The 15,150-nt window shown below is 45.7% G+C and overlaps 1 protein-coding gene across 3 annotated transcripts; it reads left to right on the top strand.

Annotated features, from left to right (window-relative positions):
* The first annotated feature begins 412 nt into the window (after window positions 1–412).
* MYNN (myoneurin) lies at window positions 413–14,949 on the top strand. Of its 3 annotated transcripts, none has more exons than XM_083177800.1 (8): window positions 413–612; window positions 1,574–1,864; window positions 5,454–6,229; window positions 7,591–7,750; window positions 8,255–8,433; window positions 9,065–9,148; window positions 11,151–11,237; window positions 13,452–14,949. In XM_083177800.1, the coding sequence occupies exons 2-8, from the start codon at window positions 1,599–1,601 to the stop codon at window positions 13,712–13,714; spliced, it is 1,815 nt and encodes a 604-aa protein (XP_083033926.1). In that variant the 5' UTR covers window positions 413–612; window positions 1,574–1,598; the 3' UTR covers window positions 13,715–14,949. The 3 variants fall into 3 exon arrangements, with proteins under 3 accessions (XP_083033926.1, XP_083033928.1, XP_083033927.1); XM_083177802.1 differs by lacking the exon at window positions 413–612 and adding an exon at window positions 635–812; XM_083177801.1 differs by lacking the exon at window positions 413–612 and adding an exon at window positions 831–1,077.
* Window positions 14,950–15,150: the final 201 nt, after the last annotated feature.

Raw genomic sequence — 15,150 nt, 5'->3', positions numbered from 1 at the left:
ACCCAGGCTGACAGAGACGAACTCTTCACGGCTGCCAGTGACAGCGGCAGACCGCGGCCTTACAAGGAGCAACTGCAGGAACATTGCGCGGGGAGCGCGGGGTGCGGGGCTGAGGGAGCAGGAGGGCCCCCGGCTGTCGTTTTTTAGTCCTCACCACTCTGTGCTCTTTCGCCCGCTGAAAGCCAGCCAGTAAAACAACGGGCGCGGTAAGAGCTGCGCTGGAACCCTGCGTATTAGGGTTAGTATTAGTGCAAGCCCTCCGGCTCCCCTGCGCCACCGGCGTAGTAGCGCTCTCATGCGTGGCCAGACTTATATAGCTGTGATGACGTCCCTGATCACATGACAATACAAACATTGGCTGGCGGGAGGGAATGCTGTAACCAATCCGGAGGCGGAAACACTTTTTACCACTGACTGCTAATTCTCACCACCCCTTCCTATATGTGCCCGCACCCGCTATAGCGCTGGGCCATGCAGTACATTCCGCACTGCACCATAACACCGGTGCTCCCCGGCGCCGGGTACCGCAGGAGTTAATGTCGCGCTGCTGCGGTGACGTGCCGGCGTGCGTGGCGTGTGACGTCCGGACACAACAATGGATGAGTAGAAGAGGTGAGTTCCCCACGCGTATATGGCTGCCGGCATCCGTAAAGAAAGACACCCATGGGCGTCCCTCCGCCCGCCCTCCCTGCCTGCAAACCTGGCACACGGTGTTACATAGCCCCCGCCAGGGATAACGCCGTGCTGCTGATGCCGCTGTGCATTATGTACGGGGAGGCGGCTGCTGCCGGGCTCCTCTACAGCAAAGCTCGGTAACCTGCCTTTTGCCCAGCTGCTGTAGAACTACAAGCAGCAGCAAGACTTGCAGCCTCTCGGAACAGCAGATGCACAACAGTGGGCGCTCTCCGCGTACAGCAAGTGTTCTTATGCACCTATGGCATAGTTGCTCTGCGTCAGTGTCCGTGCGGCAGCAGCACCTATGGCATCATTGCTCTACGCCAGTGTGACAGCTGCACCTGTAGCATCGATGCTCTGTGTCGGTGTCAGAACCGCAGCTGCACGTACAGGATTCTTGGTGTGAGTACAGCTGCTCATAACTCTTTGTCAGTATCACTAGTACACAAATAGAATCATTGTTCTGTGTCAGTGCGGCAGCTGCACCTATAGCATCATGATGCTATAGGTGCAGCTGCTGTACTGACACAGAGCAATGATGCTATAGGTGCAGCTGCCACACTAACACAGAACAATGATGCCATAGGTGAAGCTGCCACAATGACATAGAGCAATGATGCTATAGGTGCAGCTGCCATAATGACACAGTGGCAGCTGCACCTATGGCATCATTGCTCTGTGTCAGTGCGGCAGCTGCACCTATGGCATCATTGCTCTGTGTCAGTACGGCAGCTGCACCTGTAGCATCATTGCTCTGTGTCAGTGTCCATATGGCATCTGAACCTATAGCATCAGTGAAACAAGTTGTGTGCTACGATATACAGTCTATAATGTCGTCACTTACAGTCTATAATGCCGTCGCTTATGTTCATGGTTTACTTTTCTGTCTCTCTTCCAGGTAAGACATTACGGACCTTGCCATCATGGCATATTCTGACCACTGTAAACAACTGCTAGACAAATTAAATGAACAGAGAGAAGGCGGCTTCCTGTGTGACTGCACCATTCTCATTGGCGGCTTCCAATACAAGGCTCACAAAAATGTGCTGGCTTCTTTCAGTGAATATTTCGGAGCCCTTTTTAAAGATTCCTTGGACTGCATTATACTTCTGGATCAGAAGCAAGTGACACCAGCTGGATTCCAAACAATGTTGGATTTTGTATACAGTGGTGACTTAAATTTTGACAGGTGAGGTGCTTATTTTGTTACTTGTGTACTAGCACGGCGCCCATCGCATCGCAGACCATAAGGCATGCAATGGTATGCGATGCAATGGCAGGCGATGTTATACAATTTTAAATTGTATGCCATTGTATCGCATATACAATGGTATGCAATTTAAAATTGTATAAGCACCCTAATGGGTTTTTCAATGTTAAAAGTGCCCCCTATAACATAATTAAACGTGATGGGTGCTTATTATGTTAAAAGCACCCCCACTATCAACGCCAACCCGAAGCGTGGCGAGCGGTACGCGTCCTCCGACCTTTTCATACCCCCACTATCCACGTCGGCGTGAAGTTGATTTTATATAGTGTGGGGATGTGGAATACAGTCCGCGCACCACGCTTCGGGCTCGGTGGCTCGCTGCGCTCGCCACGCTATATAAAATCAACTCCATGCCTACGTGGATAGTGGGGGTATGAAAAGGTCGGAGGACGCATACCGCCGCCCCTCGCGGGCTCACTACGCTTGCCACGCTTCGGGTTGGTGTTTATAGTGGGGGTGGCATGGGGGTGCATTTAACATTGTAAGCCCCCATTAGGGTGCTTATACAATTAAAAATCGTATAGGGGGCTTATACAATTTAAAATCGCATCGCTGTGTATGGCATGCGATGCGATTATATATCGTATAAATTAATATCGTGAGCGCCGTGATAATTAAATAAGTACCCTTATTTTATATCGGATGTAATGAAAAACCCACACAGTGCAATATGAGCTACCGATTTTGACTAAATAGTCAAAATTCGTTTAAAACTTGGCACATATTGCACCATGTGTATACAGCTTAAGGTGCGTACACACGGGGCAATATGATCACTGGCAATATATTGCTCAGCAATCATATTGTCCCGTTTTCATCTGCGACCAGAGATGGTCGCAGATGAAAATTTAAACACTGCTGGGTGAAGAGGCAGGGGATGTCGCTGGTCAGAGGAGCATGTTCCTCCGACCAGCGACCATTCAGGGGCTGAAAACGGGAGCGTGCACCCGGCGATTTATCGCTGGTGCACACTCCAATCACTGGCAATATGGTCGCTCAGCGACCATATTTCCAGCGATTTCAGCCCCTATCGCCCCCGTGTGTATACAGCATCACAGTGATGATCCATGCCCCCGAGTGATCCGCATCGCAACAAAAAAAAATACTGTATAGACAGGTACTTTTTTTACTATATTGTATTCAATCTAGTGTTCCAGTATAGTCAAAATCTTATATAATCAAAATAGCAGTGTGCATGCACCTTTAGAGGTAACTTTTTGTTTATTTTAGAGCACTAAAATGTTCCTCAAGATCTTGTGGGCATAATTCAGAGCTATACATAAAATTCCAATGTTTTCAGATATGTTTGAAAGCTGCATTGTGTTGCACATTCTGCATACTGAAGCCACTATGCAGCTTGGCTGGCTTTCGTAGCGTGTATTTTCCAGCCATCCTGAGTAATATTTGGGTTACACAGATGATCCAATGCTGCAACCTCAAACGGAGTAGCCAGGAAGTGTCTATTTAAACAAGATGCCTCCTGCGGCACAACTGCAGCGTACTCAGCAGCTGTGTGATCAGCGTACATCTTTAAATCAGGCCCTGTAATCTGCTAGATCATATTAAGAAACATTAAAACCCACCCACCCTTATGTTAATCTACATAAGGGTGGGTACACACTTATACCCCTTTTACACTGCCGTAAAAACCCGGGGTTTTCCCTTGTGGACCCGGGTCAGTGGCAGTGTAAAAGGGATTAACCCGTGTCCCTTTTTACACAGGACTTCTGACCATGGTAGAACACAGGCATGACCTGGGTAGCGGGCAGTGTAAATCGGTATGCCAGGTCATCTGACCCGGCTTCCGTTTACAGCAATGGGGGCGCACATGGTGGTCGGGCAGGGCAAATCCTCCGCTGCTGTACTGTGCAGACCGCAGCGGAGGCAGGGAGGAGGTGAATGGGTGACTGTGTGCGGCATCCATTCACCTCGTGGGGGGGTCCCAGAGGCTGGGGGCAGCTCAGAAGCTTACCTTGGTGCTGGGCTTGCCCCCAGCGCAGCGGTATGGGGCCCGGCGCAGCAATCGGCGGTCCCGGCACTTGGAGATTGATGTCATCTCCAAGAGCTTCTCCCGTTTACACTGTGGGTCGGCACTGCAGTGTGAATGGACCAAAATCCTGGATCTGACCTGGCTTGGAACAGTGTTCCAAATACCGAGTCGGATCAGGGATTTTGGTGTAAAAGGGGTATAGGTCGATATTGGCATGACTAATCGTGCTGATTGTCATGCTAAATCTGCTGGTCAGCCATGCTGCATAGCCAACTGAAAGATATCGTGTGTGTGTGTGTGTGTGTGTGTGTGTGTGTGTGTGTGTGACCTGGAGCACTGTAATGAAGAACAAAACAAGATTGCTTAGTGTGTATCTAAACACTGGCATGGGGCAAAGGGAAATTGCTCTGACCATTGGCCTGGTTGTTTTAAGTGCGTGTACATCATTAGACAGCCCTACTGCAGAAGCCTGAAAACTGGATACTTGTGTATTATCACGGCGCCTGGCTATGCTACGTTTTCAGCATAGGCTAAGCTACATTATCAGCGTAGCCCAACAGCTAGTCACCGTACTATCCCCGGGAGCTGCAGCGGAGAGGGGATCATGTGGGCGCCGGCGGAGAGGCGCTCCATCTGTCTGAGATGCAGGAGCGTCTCAGACGCTTGAGCATCCCAGTAAGTATTGCGGGACGTCTCCTGCACAACGGAGAGGGTGCGGCCGGACATGCGTCTCATGCACAATAAAGGAAGCATTTGCCAGTGCTCCATGTTACATACTGGCAAATGCATCCATTTGAAACCCCCACTATCCACGCCAGCCCAAAGCATGGTGAGTGGACGTGTTACGCACCCACCTGACCTTTTCATACCCCCCCTATCCATGTAGGCATGGAGTTGATTTTATAAAGTGTGGCGAGCCACCATGCCCAAAGCGTGGCGAGCGTAGGTCAATTTCTTTACATGTATTCCGTGTCCCCTCGCTGCGCTCACCATGCTTCAGGCTCGGTGGCTCGCTGCACTCGCCACACTTTATAAATTCGACTCCACGCCAACGTGGATAGTGGGGGTATGAAAAGGTTGGGAGGATGCTTAATGCGTCCCCTCGCAGGACTCTCCACGCTTCGGGCTGGCGTGGATAGTAGGGGTGTTTCAGGAACACATTCACACCTGTCATGTCAGGCAGGTTAAAATGGTCAATGGTTCCCACACAATGTAATAAGCGCTGACTCACTACGCTAACTGTGTAACACTGACTGACTACGCTAACTATGTAAGCTCCGGCTGGCCGCGAATGGGCGAGAACGCTACACTACGCTGGCCACGGGAACACTACGCCTATTCTGACAGGGCCTGCGTAACGAGCGCCGTGATAATACACAAGTACCGAAAACTGGAACTGTACCACAAAGATCTGTACAGTGGTGAGTTTTGTCACAGTAGTGTCTGTGCATTAAGATTGTGCTTGCAGATATCTATGTATAAAAGAAAGTTAATACTTCCTACTACTTTTTCATACAGGTGTAATATAGAAGAAATCTATAAGGCTGCAGAATACCTCAAACTAGACAATGTTGTTTTGACATGCAGAACTAAAATGGACTCTGTCTTGTTGGAAAAAAGCTGTGTAACAGAATTGCCTCTTACAGAGCCAAGCAAAGATAAGACTGAACAGACTGCTAATCCGCATCTCCAAGGCACAGTTATTACAGAAAAAACAGAGGTTATATGTTCAGCCAAAAAAGTTGTCAGCATTAAAGCTCCTAGGAGCAAAAAATGGAAAAGGAAAATACGTTCATATCAAAAAGTTCCAAAAATTGCAGCAGATCAGCAAAATTCAGTCTCCATTGCTCCCGCGGATCTTAGTCTGGACATAAATGAACTGACCGAAGCTTTTGTAGGACAGGACTCTCAGGATAAGGATGACTGCTCGCTGTCACTTATAAGTGCACTAAACTCTGAAAGCCTTTTATCGGAAGATGGTGTTGTACAATCTGCCTGTATGAAGCGCAAACGTGTCAAGTTACAGGAAAATGGCGCTCTTAAGGAGCACTGTATGGCTAATATTGTAAGTGCAAATAATGTGTGCAAGATGGAAGGTTTGGTGAAAGGCTTGGAACAAAACTACTTCAAGAATAAACCCACATGCAATACTTGTGGAAAGGTTTTCTCAGAAGCCAGCAGTCTTCGGCGACACATGCGGATCCACAAAGGCGTTAAACCTTACGTGTGTCATTTATGTGGAAAAGCTTTTACTCAGTGTAACCAGCTGAAAACACATGTACGGACCCATACAGGTAAAACAAGGTTGCACAGGGGTTTTTTAAGGATGTTTTGTAACTGATGGTGGCCTTTCAGACTGTGATTTTCCTAGTGCAGGTTTGAACATTAAAGCAAATGTTGTTTCCTGTAGATTATACCAGGGCTTTTTCATGGCCCCTCTAGGCCAAAAGGTTCTTATTAAGAAATTCAGGTAAAATATTAAATTAATTAAATTAGGTTCCGTTAATGTGGTGAGGGACAGAATTCACTTCTGTTTGTCCCTATAGTTTATGAATGGAAGCCACAAGCTCTTGTTTTTCCTGTCACATTGACCATAATTAATTTGAATTGGTCCTGGAACACCAACCATAGGCACCGCAGGTTGCCACAGCAAACAGTTTGGAAACAACTGGTTTAAACCATATCTGTGCACATAGCAAGTATATATTCAGACCCCCTGTGATAAATAGCATCCAGAGATTGGAGATAAAGATACTAATATATTTCCCTTTGCTGTACAAAATATGTTTATATGGTTTCCCATCTGAAGTACAATAACTACCTAAATCTAAGGAACAACTTCCTATCTGTCTCCAAAATTATATAGTCTGAATGAGAAGTTAGGCAGAAAAAAAAATGTCAACCCTTTAGCTAAGAGGTGTGGTATAGCTGAAGAAGAAAACAATTGTGAAAAAAAAGACGTGTTAAACTATTGCTTGTATTGACCTTTTGACCGCATGTATGGTGTCAACTGATTGGCATTGTCTGTCAGCCATACTGGTAACCTTACTTAAGCCGGCATCACTAATATGGGCAGGACCGCCCCTCCAGAGTCATTATGGGTGCTTGTCCTGCCGAAGACGCCTCTGAAGGTGTGTGCCCGGCACCTAGAGATGTGCAAGGCTTCCCGCAAGCTCTCTGCTCAATGTGAATAGTTGCCATGCACATGTGCACGGCATCTGTATACAAGGTGGTGGTGAAGTCACGGACAGGCTGTTTTAGCAACCTAGCATGAACACTAGATGGTACAGAAAAAAATGTCACCCTTACATCACCCTTAGGTGGATAGCTCAGTGAAATGTCTTTTAAAGTTAATGGAGGAACTGTAAAAAATAAATGAATAAAATGGTCTGGTATCCACAGTAGTCTGCCTCCATTGGGGTTCCCTTGCTAGTGGCCGTCACATACTGACTTGTTCATTTCAAACCGAAACAGGCAGAAACCTAGATGTAGATATAAATTTTAAAAATCATATGACTGTTTTCTAGTTTTGATGATTCATTTCTGTATGTATAACCAGTGATCTAAGAAGATGTCAGTATAATTAATTTATTAAAATTGTTGCACAACCTTCAAACTGAACTGGGATATTTTTTGTTCTGTTTTATTCTGTCAGGAGAAAAACCATATCAGTGCAAACTCTGCGACAAAGGGTTTGCTCAGAAATGCCAGTTGGTCTTTCATAGTCGAATGCATCATGGGGAAGAGAAACCATATAAATGTGATGCGTGCAATCTACAGTTTGCAACTTCCAGTAATTTAAAAATTCACGCCAGGTCAGTAACACGCCCAAGTAGACGTTTAATAAATAAAATAAAAACTTGTTTGGCTTTTGTTTAAGTGATTGCCCAAGGAAAACGTATGGTAGCATGATGTCACGCATGTAAAACAGTATACTGTTCTAGGGACATCACACAAGTAGTGAGTGAATAATGTAGTGTTCATTCTAGCACCCGCCATCTTTGAAAACCCATGCAGTTCCCGTTTCCTGCCTGGGTTGTCGCTGTCTGCTGTGGTGTTTCTAGCACAGGTTCGGTTTGCATATCAGTGCTGATATACAGACCACACTGTTCTAAAACACTATAGCAGACAGCGACACCCCAGGCAGGGGAAGGGAACAGCATGGGTTTTCAAAGATGGCGGGTGCTAGAATGAACACTGCATTTAATGCATGCTGGGCAGCAAGTTCTAATTCTTTAAGTATAACCTTATATTTTACATTATAAAAATAATAATGTGCTAGTGGATAAATGACTTAATGCTCACTACTGTTTTGTCAGAAAACACAGTGGAGAAAAGCCATATGTCTGTGACAGGTGTGGCCAGAGATTTGCACAGGCCAGTACCCTGACCTACCATGTCCGTCGCCACACAGGAGAGAAGCCATATGTCTGTGACACTTGTGGCAAAGCCTTTGCGGTTTCCAGTTCTTTAATTACTCATGCAAGAAAGCATACAGGTAACAGAAGCAGTTGCACCAACTACACATAAGGATTATTCCACATTTGCACTTTGTTTTCTTTAGAAACACTGACTATTACTCGTAACTTGATTCTCTCTGTGGGGCAATGCAGTTTTCCATTGTAGGTTGTTTTCTTCTAGGGACTCCTTAGGGCAGGGCGCCATTCGTCAGTGATTGCACAAGTGCTTGCCCGAAAAAGGTGGCATGGCCTCTCAGGGACAGGGTATGGCTACATGACGTGTCTATTGCATCACTCTAGAGTAGGGATGGGCAATAAGCGGCCCTCCAGTTGTTGATGAACTACACATCTCACCATGCGTTGCATAAGTTTTAGCATGGCCAAATAGCAAAACTAAGGCAAGGCATGCTGGGATGTGTAGTTCATCAACAGCTGGAGGGCCGCATATTGCCCACCCCTGCTCTAGAGGGTGTGCTCAGGACTCAAGCAGATACTGGGCTGCCCCCAAGCTCTTCCCACACTGTGAGCATCCCAGTGCATACAGCAGTAGTACGCCATGAGGGGTACAGCTGCGGTCTTTTTTTGTAAGGGGAAGGTTATTGCTAAGAATTGCATTGGTTGTTAATAAAGTTACAAATGCACTGACTTTACTCTGTATGCTGTATTTAGGGGAGAAACCTTATATCTGTGGAGTTTGTGGGAAGAGTTTCATATCTTCGGGAGAACTTAACAAGCACTTTCGATCCCATACAGGTAGGTAGATGTTTTCCGAAGGCTTTGCTTTATTTAGGTTCTGGTGAAACTGTACTAGTAGCATTAACACTTTAGTGCAGTGCACCAAAGTGGTTATTGCATGAGAATACACCGCTACCAGGGACATTGTGCAGTGTGATAGTAGCTCGGGTATCCATCAGGTTTGAACACCAGTTAAACTCGGCTCAATGTGCAGTATGAATGGGAAAGCCAGCAGCGGCGAAAAAAGTGGGACCAGTTGTTTTAATCTATGGTTATATCAACGTTTCAGGACAACACCGCCCCGTCGTCAAGATACATATACATCGTTCTATGTATCCTAACGATGGGACATTGTTGCCCCGAAACGTTGATAAAAATCATGGATTAAAACAACTGGTCCCACTTTTGTTACCGCTGAGAATCTCGTGAAAAGCATTTACTAGATAGAGATAGATATGTCTGTCTGTCTCTATCTCTTTACCCTGTTTTTAGCGTTTTGGTTCTATGGTAAATTACCAAATTTGCATTTATTAGCTTATACTTAGCACAGTATGTACAAAACATAAATACCTTTCAGAGTGTTACAGATAACATGTTCAAATATAATGATGCAAAACTTCCATAGTTTAACAGAACTTGACATTTGCTGTGCAGTTGAGTGCAAATAATATTTCTCTATTGGCTCCATTCACACTGAGCCCCTCACCCAGGATATTGCCAGGGCTGTGTGACAGACTACCCGGGTTCGATGCCCCAGGTCATGACCAGGGTTGAACCTTCAATTGACCTGGGTAGTCTTCAGTTTGAAAACATGACCCAGGTAAGCTGACACAGGTCACGTTAAAAGTATGTAAATAGCCAGATCTCAGACGCTTGGTGGTGATGCAGCTTAGTATGTTTGATCACAGCATATTACCTGGGAGCACATGATGACTCCCTGATGAGTACCCGGCCTAAGAATTACTTATATCCCGTTCTCACTGTAAGGCAAATTCCCGTGTCTAGCATGTCGACCTATTAATTTGCCTTTTAACGCAGGTTTTGTTTCAGTGTCAAAATTCTCGGGTCTCCAACCCTGCTTTTTATCTGGGTTGGAGACCCGGGTATGCAGACGTAGGTTGCATTCACACTGCAAAAAAACCTGTGTTAAAAGCAGGGGTGAATTTAGGGGTCAGGCCGCCCCTAGGCACAACATTTTTTGCCCCCCCATATGTATGTATACGTGCACCTGCGTAATATATATAGATAGATAGATATATATCTATATATAGATATATATCTATCTATATCTATCATAATAAATAAAAAACACCAGTACTCAATACTGGTGTTGGAAACACACAATAATTAGCTCTGGTAAGAGAGGCACACACTTTTAACAGGCCAATTTAGTAGCACTTACTGTTACTAGAAGGGATGCAAACAGTTAAAGTGTCTGCTCCCGACAGAGAGGAGGGAGGGCTCCGTAACCTGCACAAGGAGAATACACACAGAAGATCACAGTTTTTCACAGCCTGGGTGGACGGACTCCACCGGAGTTTCAGGCTGTCAGCGCATGCACTGCTCAGAACTAGGGAGGGACGGGACTGTAGTTTCAACCAGCAGCTGACAGCAGCAGCAGCACTGCCACTGAGCACACAGGCAGTGCAGGAACCGCTGTGGGAATACAGAGAGCACCTCCCTGCACTGAGGAGCGGTGGCTCTGTAAGTGTCAGTGTCAGACTGACAAACTATGACAGCAGGTGCCTGGCGGCTGCTGCCCATGGCAGGTGCCGCCCCATGGCCCATGCCTCACGGGCCTAGTGACAAATCCGGCCCTGGTTAAAAGGCCAACTACCGGGTAGAACTGCTTCACCCGGGAATTTGCCTTAGCAGTGAGAACGGGCTCCGGCGTTGCAGTCCCTGGCATAAAATTCTGGGTAAAAGCTGGGTATTTCACACGAGCAGTGTGAACATGGCATAATTTTCAGTATGATATTGTTAGTGACAGCATGAATCTTACCTCACACTCTGGCTCTAGGAGAAAGACCCTTTGTCTGTGAAGTGTGTGGAAACTCCTATACAGATGTGAAAAATTTAAAGAAGCACAAGCTGAAGCTGCACAATGGTAAGCATAGCTACGGATTCTTTATGCATTATTTATTGCATGTACCTGCATAACGTCCTGTACATAGAACAGAACGTAACCATCTTAGCCCTTTATGACCCATTGCATGTGTAATGACACTGATAAGGTATACAAATGAGGCACGAAGTAACACTGCACCCCCACTTTTCCCCATACAAAAAAATGGTTGTTTTTAGAGCCCAATTCAGAATTGATTGCTGATCTGCGAATTCGCAGATGGAACAATTATCGCATAACTACATATACGTACGGTTGTAGTGTGCATGTGTCAGTGTGAGGAGGGGCAGAAATTGCGTACGGATCGTAAAATTTGGCAGGAGGTTGACTGACATTTAGCCAGCATTAGTGGGTGGTAACCTACCGTTTTCAGGGAGTGTCTAAAAAAGTAGGCGTGCCTAGGTGTTTATAGGGAGGTCTGTGATGTCAGCGTTGGCTTCAATCAGCCTGTTTCTGTGGCAGATGACCAGTGGGGTCAGACTTGTTTATATTTGCATAGACTGGAAAAATTATTAAATGGTTCGTGAATCACCTTGCATCCACTCTGCCATCCATCTCCCGCCTTGCGTGCACTCTGCCATCCATCTCCCGCCTTGCGTCCTCTCTGCCATCCATCTCCCGCCTTGCGTCCTCTCTGCCATCCATCTCCCGCCTTGCGTCCTCTCTGCCATCCATCTCCCGCCTTGCGTCCTCTCTGCCATCCATCTCCCGCCTTGCGTCCTCTCTGCCATCCATCTCCCGCCTTGCGTCCTCTCTGCCATCCATCTCCCGCCTTGCGTCCTCTCTGCCATCCATCTCCCGCCTTGCGTCCTCTCTGCCATCCATCTCCCGCCTTGCGTCCTCTCTGCCATCCATCTCCCGCCTTGCGTCCTCTCTGCCATCCATCTCCCGCCTTGCGTCCTCTCTGCCATCCATCTCCCGCCTTGCGTCCTCTCTGCCATCCATCTACCGCCTTGCGTCCTCTCTGGCCCATGTAATGGAAACCAAGAAGGTAAGTATTCTAATTTCCCCTTGGCCAGTCTATGGTATGTCTTGAATTCTGTAATACCCGGGATTAAGATTGAGGACTGCACATCTTCATTTTTTAAATCTAAATAAAGAAGATATAACCCTTCTTCATTGTTAACAAGCTAATTGCTCATTAAGTAATTTAACATTTTCAGCTTCTGTTGTGTTGAGGAAATTACTTTTATAAGGCTTGTATAATTACATTCTGGGTTCAACTAGAGATCATGGGGGAGATGTATCAAGCCGTGTAAAGAGTGGAGAGCTTTTATGTAGCCATTATCGAGGAAATTCTATAAAATGCCAGTTACAAGCTGATTAGTTGCTATGGACAAATTCTCTACTTGTCAATTTCTCCACTCTTTACACCGCTTGATAACCCTCTCTCCATATTTCCTTATGGGACTTATTAGAAATCACAGCAGTGATTGTTAGACCAAGGCCAGCATTTTTCCTGCAATATCTGCTGTCATTATCTCCTGTTTCTCTGCAATAAGTTGGGTAACTTAATTGGAGGTGTGTATCTTAGGATGGGGTTTACAATGCTCTGTAAATCTTATCATAATGTTCTGCAGACAAGGAATAGTGTGAATGGCAGCAGTCTGGAAGCCACTGGTCACTACATATACACCACAAACTGTGTGTTACTTCTTTTCATCCATGGTCACTTGTTGCTATTCCACTCATCACGTAGAAGAACATCTGAAATCTGCGGTTTCTACATTCAAACACAATGCATACTCTACACACTGATTAGCTTCACTGTTTATTACATTTTATTGTATGTTACAAATACATTTTATTATATGTTACAATAGCAGGCCTCCATTGCAACTGTTAAAAAAAAAAAAAAAAAATCTGTGCACTGGATTAAAGCCATACTTGCCTACCTGACCCTCTCCATGCGGGAGAAAATGCTCTGTTCCTGGACTTCCCCGGTAATGTATGATTGCCAGCACCTGTGGGGAGCTGGGTAAAGGTGTTTCACCACAGGTGCTGGCAATCATACATTACCAGGGAAGCACAGAAACAGAGCATTTTCTCCCGCACGGAGAGGGTCAGGTAGGCAAGTATGATTTAAGGTAATTTTTTACATCTATGTTTAGAGTTAAATTAGCGCTGGGGACTAGTGAATAAAGTAAGGAGGGTTACCAGTGTTCCTTGTATTTATTTTTACACCCTGTATTGCAGGAAGTCAAGATACAGATGAAACCGATGCTATTGATGATACACACAATGAGGAGGACACTGAGGAGATATGTCCAGAACCGGATAACCTTGATCTGAAGCCATCCGAATTGTTCCTGCCCCTCACTCTTCACATAGGTCCTGAAGACCATCAAATGTTGCTACCTGTATCTGATAATCAATGTCTCCCTTCAGAGACTGTACTGAGGACATCGTCAAACAGCTATTCAGAGCCACAATTTATATTTCTACAGCAGATGTACTGACAGACAGAACTCAGCAACGCTAGCAAATAACAAAAAGAATCCCTGTAGGAAGAGAGTACAATAGAGATTTCGAGCTGCCCTTTTTTCCTTTTAGGAACAGGCTGTTTGGTCTATGATGTAGAGCAGCAGTTCCCAACCCTTTCTCTTTCCTGTAACCCTTGATTAGGTATTTATGAGGGTTATGGTATTTTAGATCTAAAATGTCTAGGTCTACAGTCATGAGGTCGACCTCTATAGGTGGACAGGGTTAAAAAGGTCGACAGGAGTTTTTTTTGTCTATGTCGACATGGGTCGGTATGGACACCATCTAAGTACCGTGTGGCTCGCTACGCTCCCCATGCTTCGGGCCTCTGCACCGTATGGTATGGCATGAAATACCTCCTGTCAGCTCAACTTATTTTATTTAAACTCATGTCGACCTTTTGACCTTGTCAACAAATAGTGGTCGGCCTTATGACTGTCGACCTAGAGTCAATCAATCATTAGTCCGGATACCATTTGAGTACCCCCTCCTCAATATGAAATATCCACAGTACTTACGAGTAGAGTGGAAGTGGGCGAGGGGAAGTATGTGTGTCCTTATATTAAGGAGTAGCGAGGAGTAGTGTGCGGTCAGCAATCGGGTCCCTCTGTGTCTGGCCGCTGGCTGTGTACGGTCTCTGGGAATCCCGCTAACATCTGTAGGATTAATGCCGATGGTTCCTCTCCCCATGTCAGCGCGGATCAGATGAACAATTGTCTGAGGGCAGTGCCGGTAGCTCCCAGTGGATTGCTGGTCGGGCAAAAGCATGAGGAGACGCTGATGGTGCTGCAGACCGGAAAGGAAATGATGCACCGCGGTTCATCTCCACAGCAATAGGAGACTTCTTCTGCCATTGAGAGACTACTACTTCCGCCATTACCGATATTATTTCCAAGTATCACCAACATGTCACCAACATGTCTGCAGTTTATCCCCAGAGGTACACGTACCCCAGGTTGGGATGTAGAGGGAACATTTACCCTAATATTTTTTACTTGCAATATTCTTGCAGCACCATGGCGGCTTTGCTGGAGTTCAATTTTTATTTTAGTGAATGAATAACTGATTGCAGTAATGTGTTAGAATGTTTACATAACGGTGATTTGCTTTATTTAAATAGGAGCATATTTTTTTTTTAATGTATGTTTTTAAATGTCTCACAGCCCAGTTTCAGTACTTCCAATAAATACATTTGTATCTTTTTTTGACCAAACTTTGAAGCCTCTTTCTGCAAGTTCAGTTAGCAAATCCATACAACTTTTTACATAAGTGGAGCTCCCCCTATAGATATACATATCTACAGTTTCCCTTTTGCTGTAAGACAGTGATTGCTACATGCTTTGCATCATTTGGTTAAGGGGTTCTCTGAACATACATGAGAGGGTGCCAGATTAAATCAGTAATCCCATCAATT

Source organism: Crinia signifera, chromosome 3 (assembly GCF_055691185.1).
Source record: "Crinia signifera chromosome 3, ASM5569118v1, whole genome shotgun sequence".
Taxonomy (NCBI): domain Eukaryota; kingdom Metazoa; phylum Chordata; class Amphibia; order Anura; family Myobatrachidae; genus Crinia; species Crinia signifera.
This window is presented reverse-complemented; position numbering and strand designations above follow the sequence as displayed.

Excerpts from the sequence above, each read along its gene's own strand:
- MYNN (XM_083177800.1), top strand. The coding sequence starts at position 1,599 with ATGGCATATTCTGACCACTGTAAACAACTGCTAGACAAATTAAATGAA. Across the intron at positions 6,230-7,590 it reads ACATGTACGGACCCATACAG|GAGAAAAACCATATCAGTGC; the intron begins GTAAAACAAGGT and ends TTATTCTGTCAG. Across the intron at positions 7,751-8,254 it reads AATTTAAAAATTCACGCCAG|AAAACACAGTGGAGAAAAGC; the intron begins GTCAGTAACACG and ends CTGTTTTGTCAG.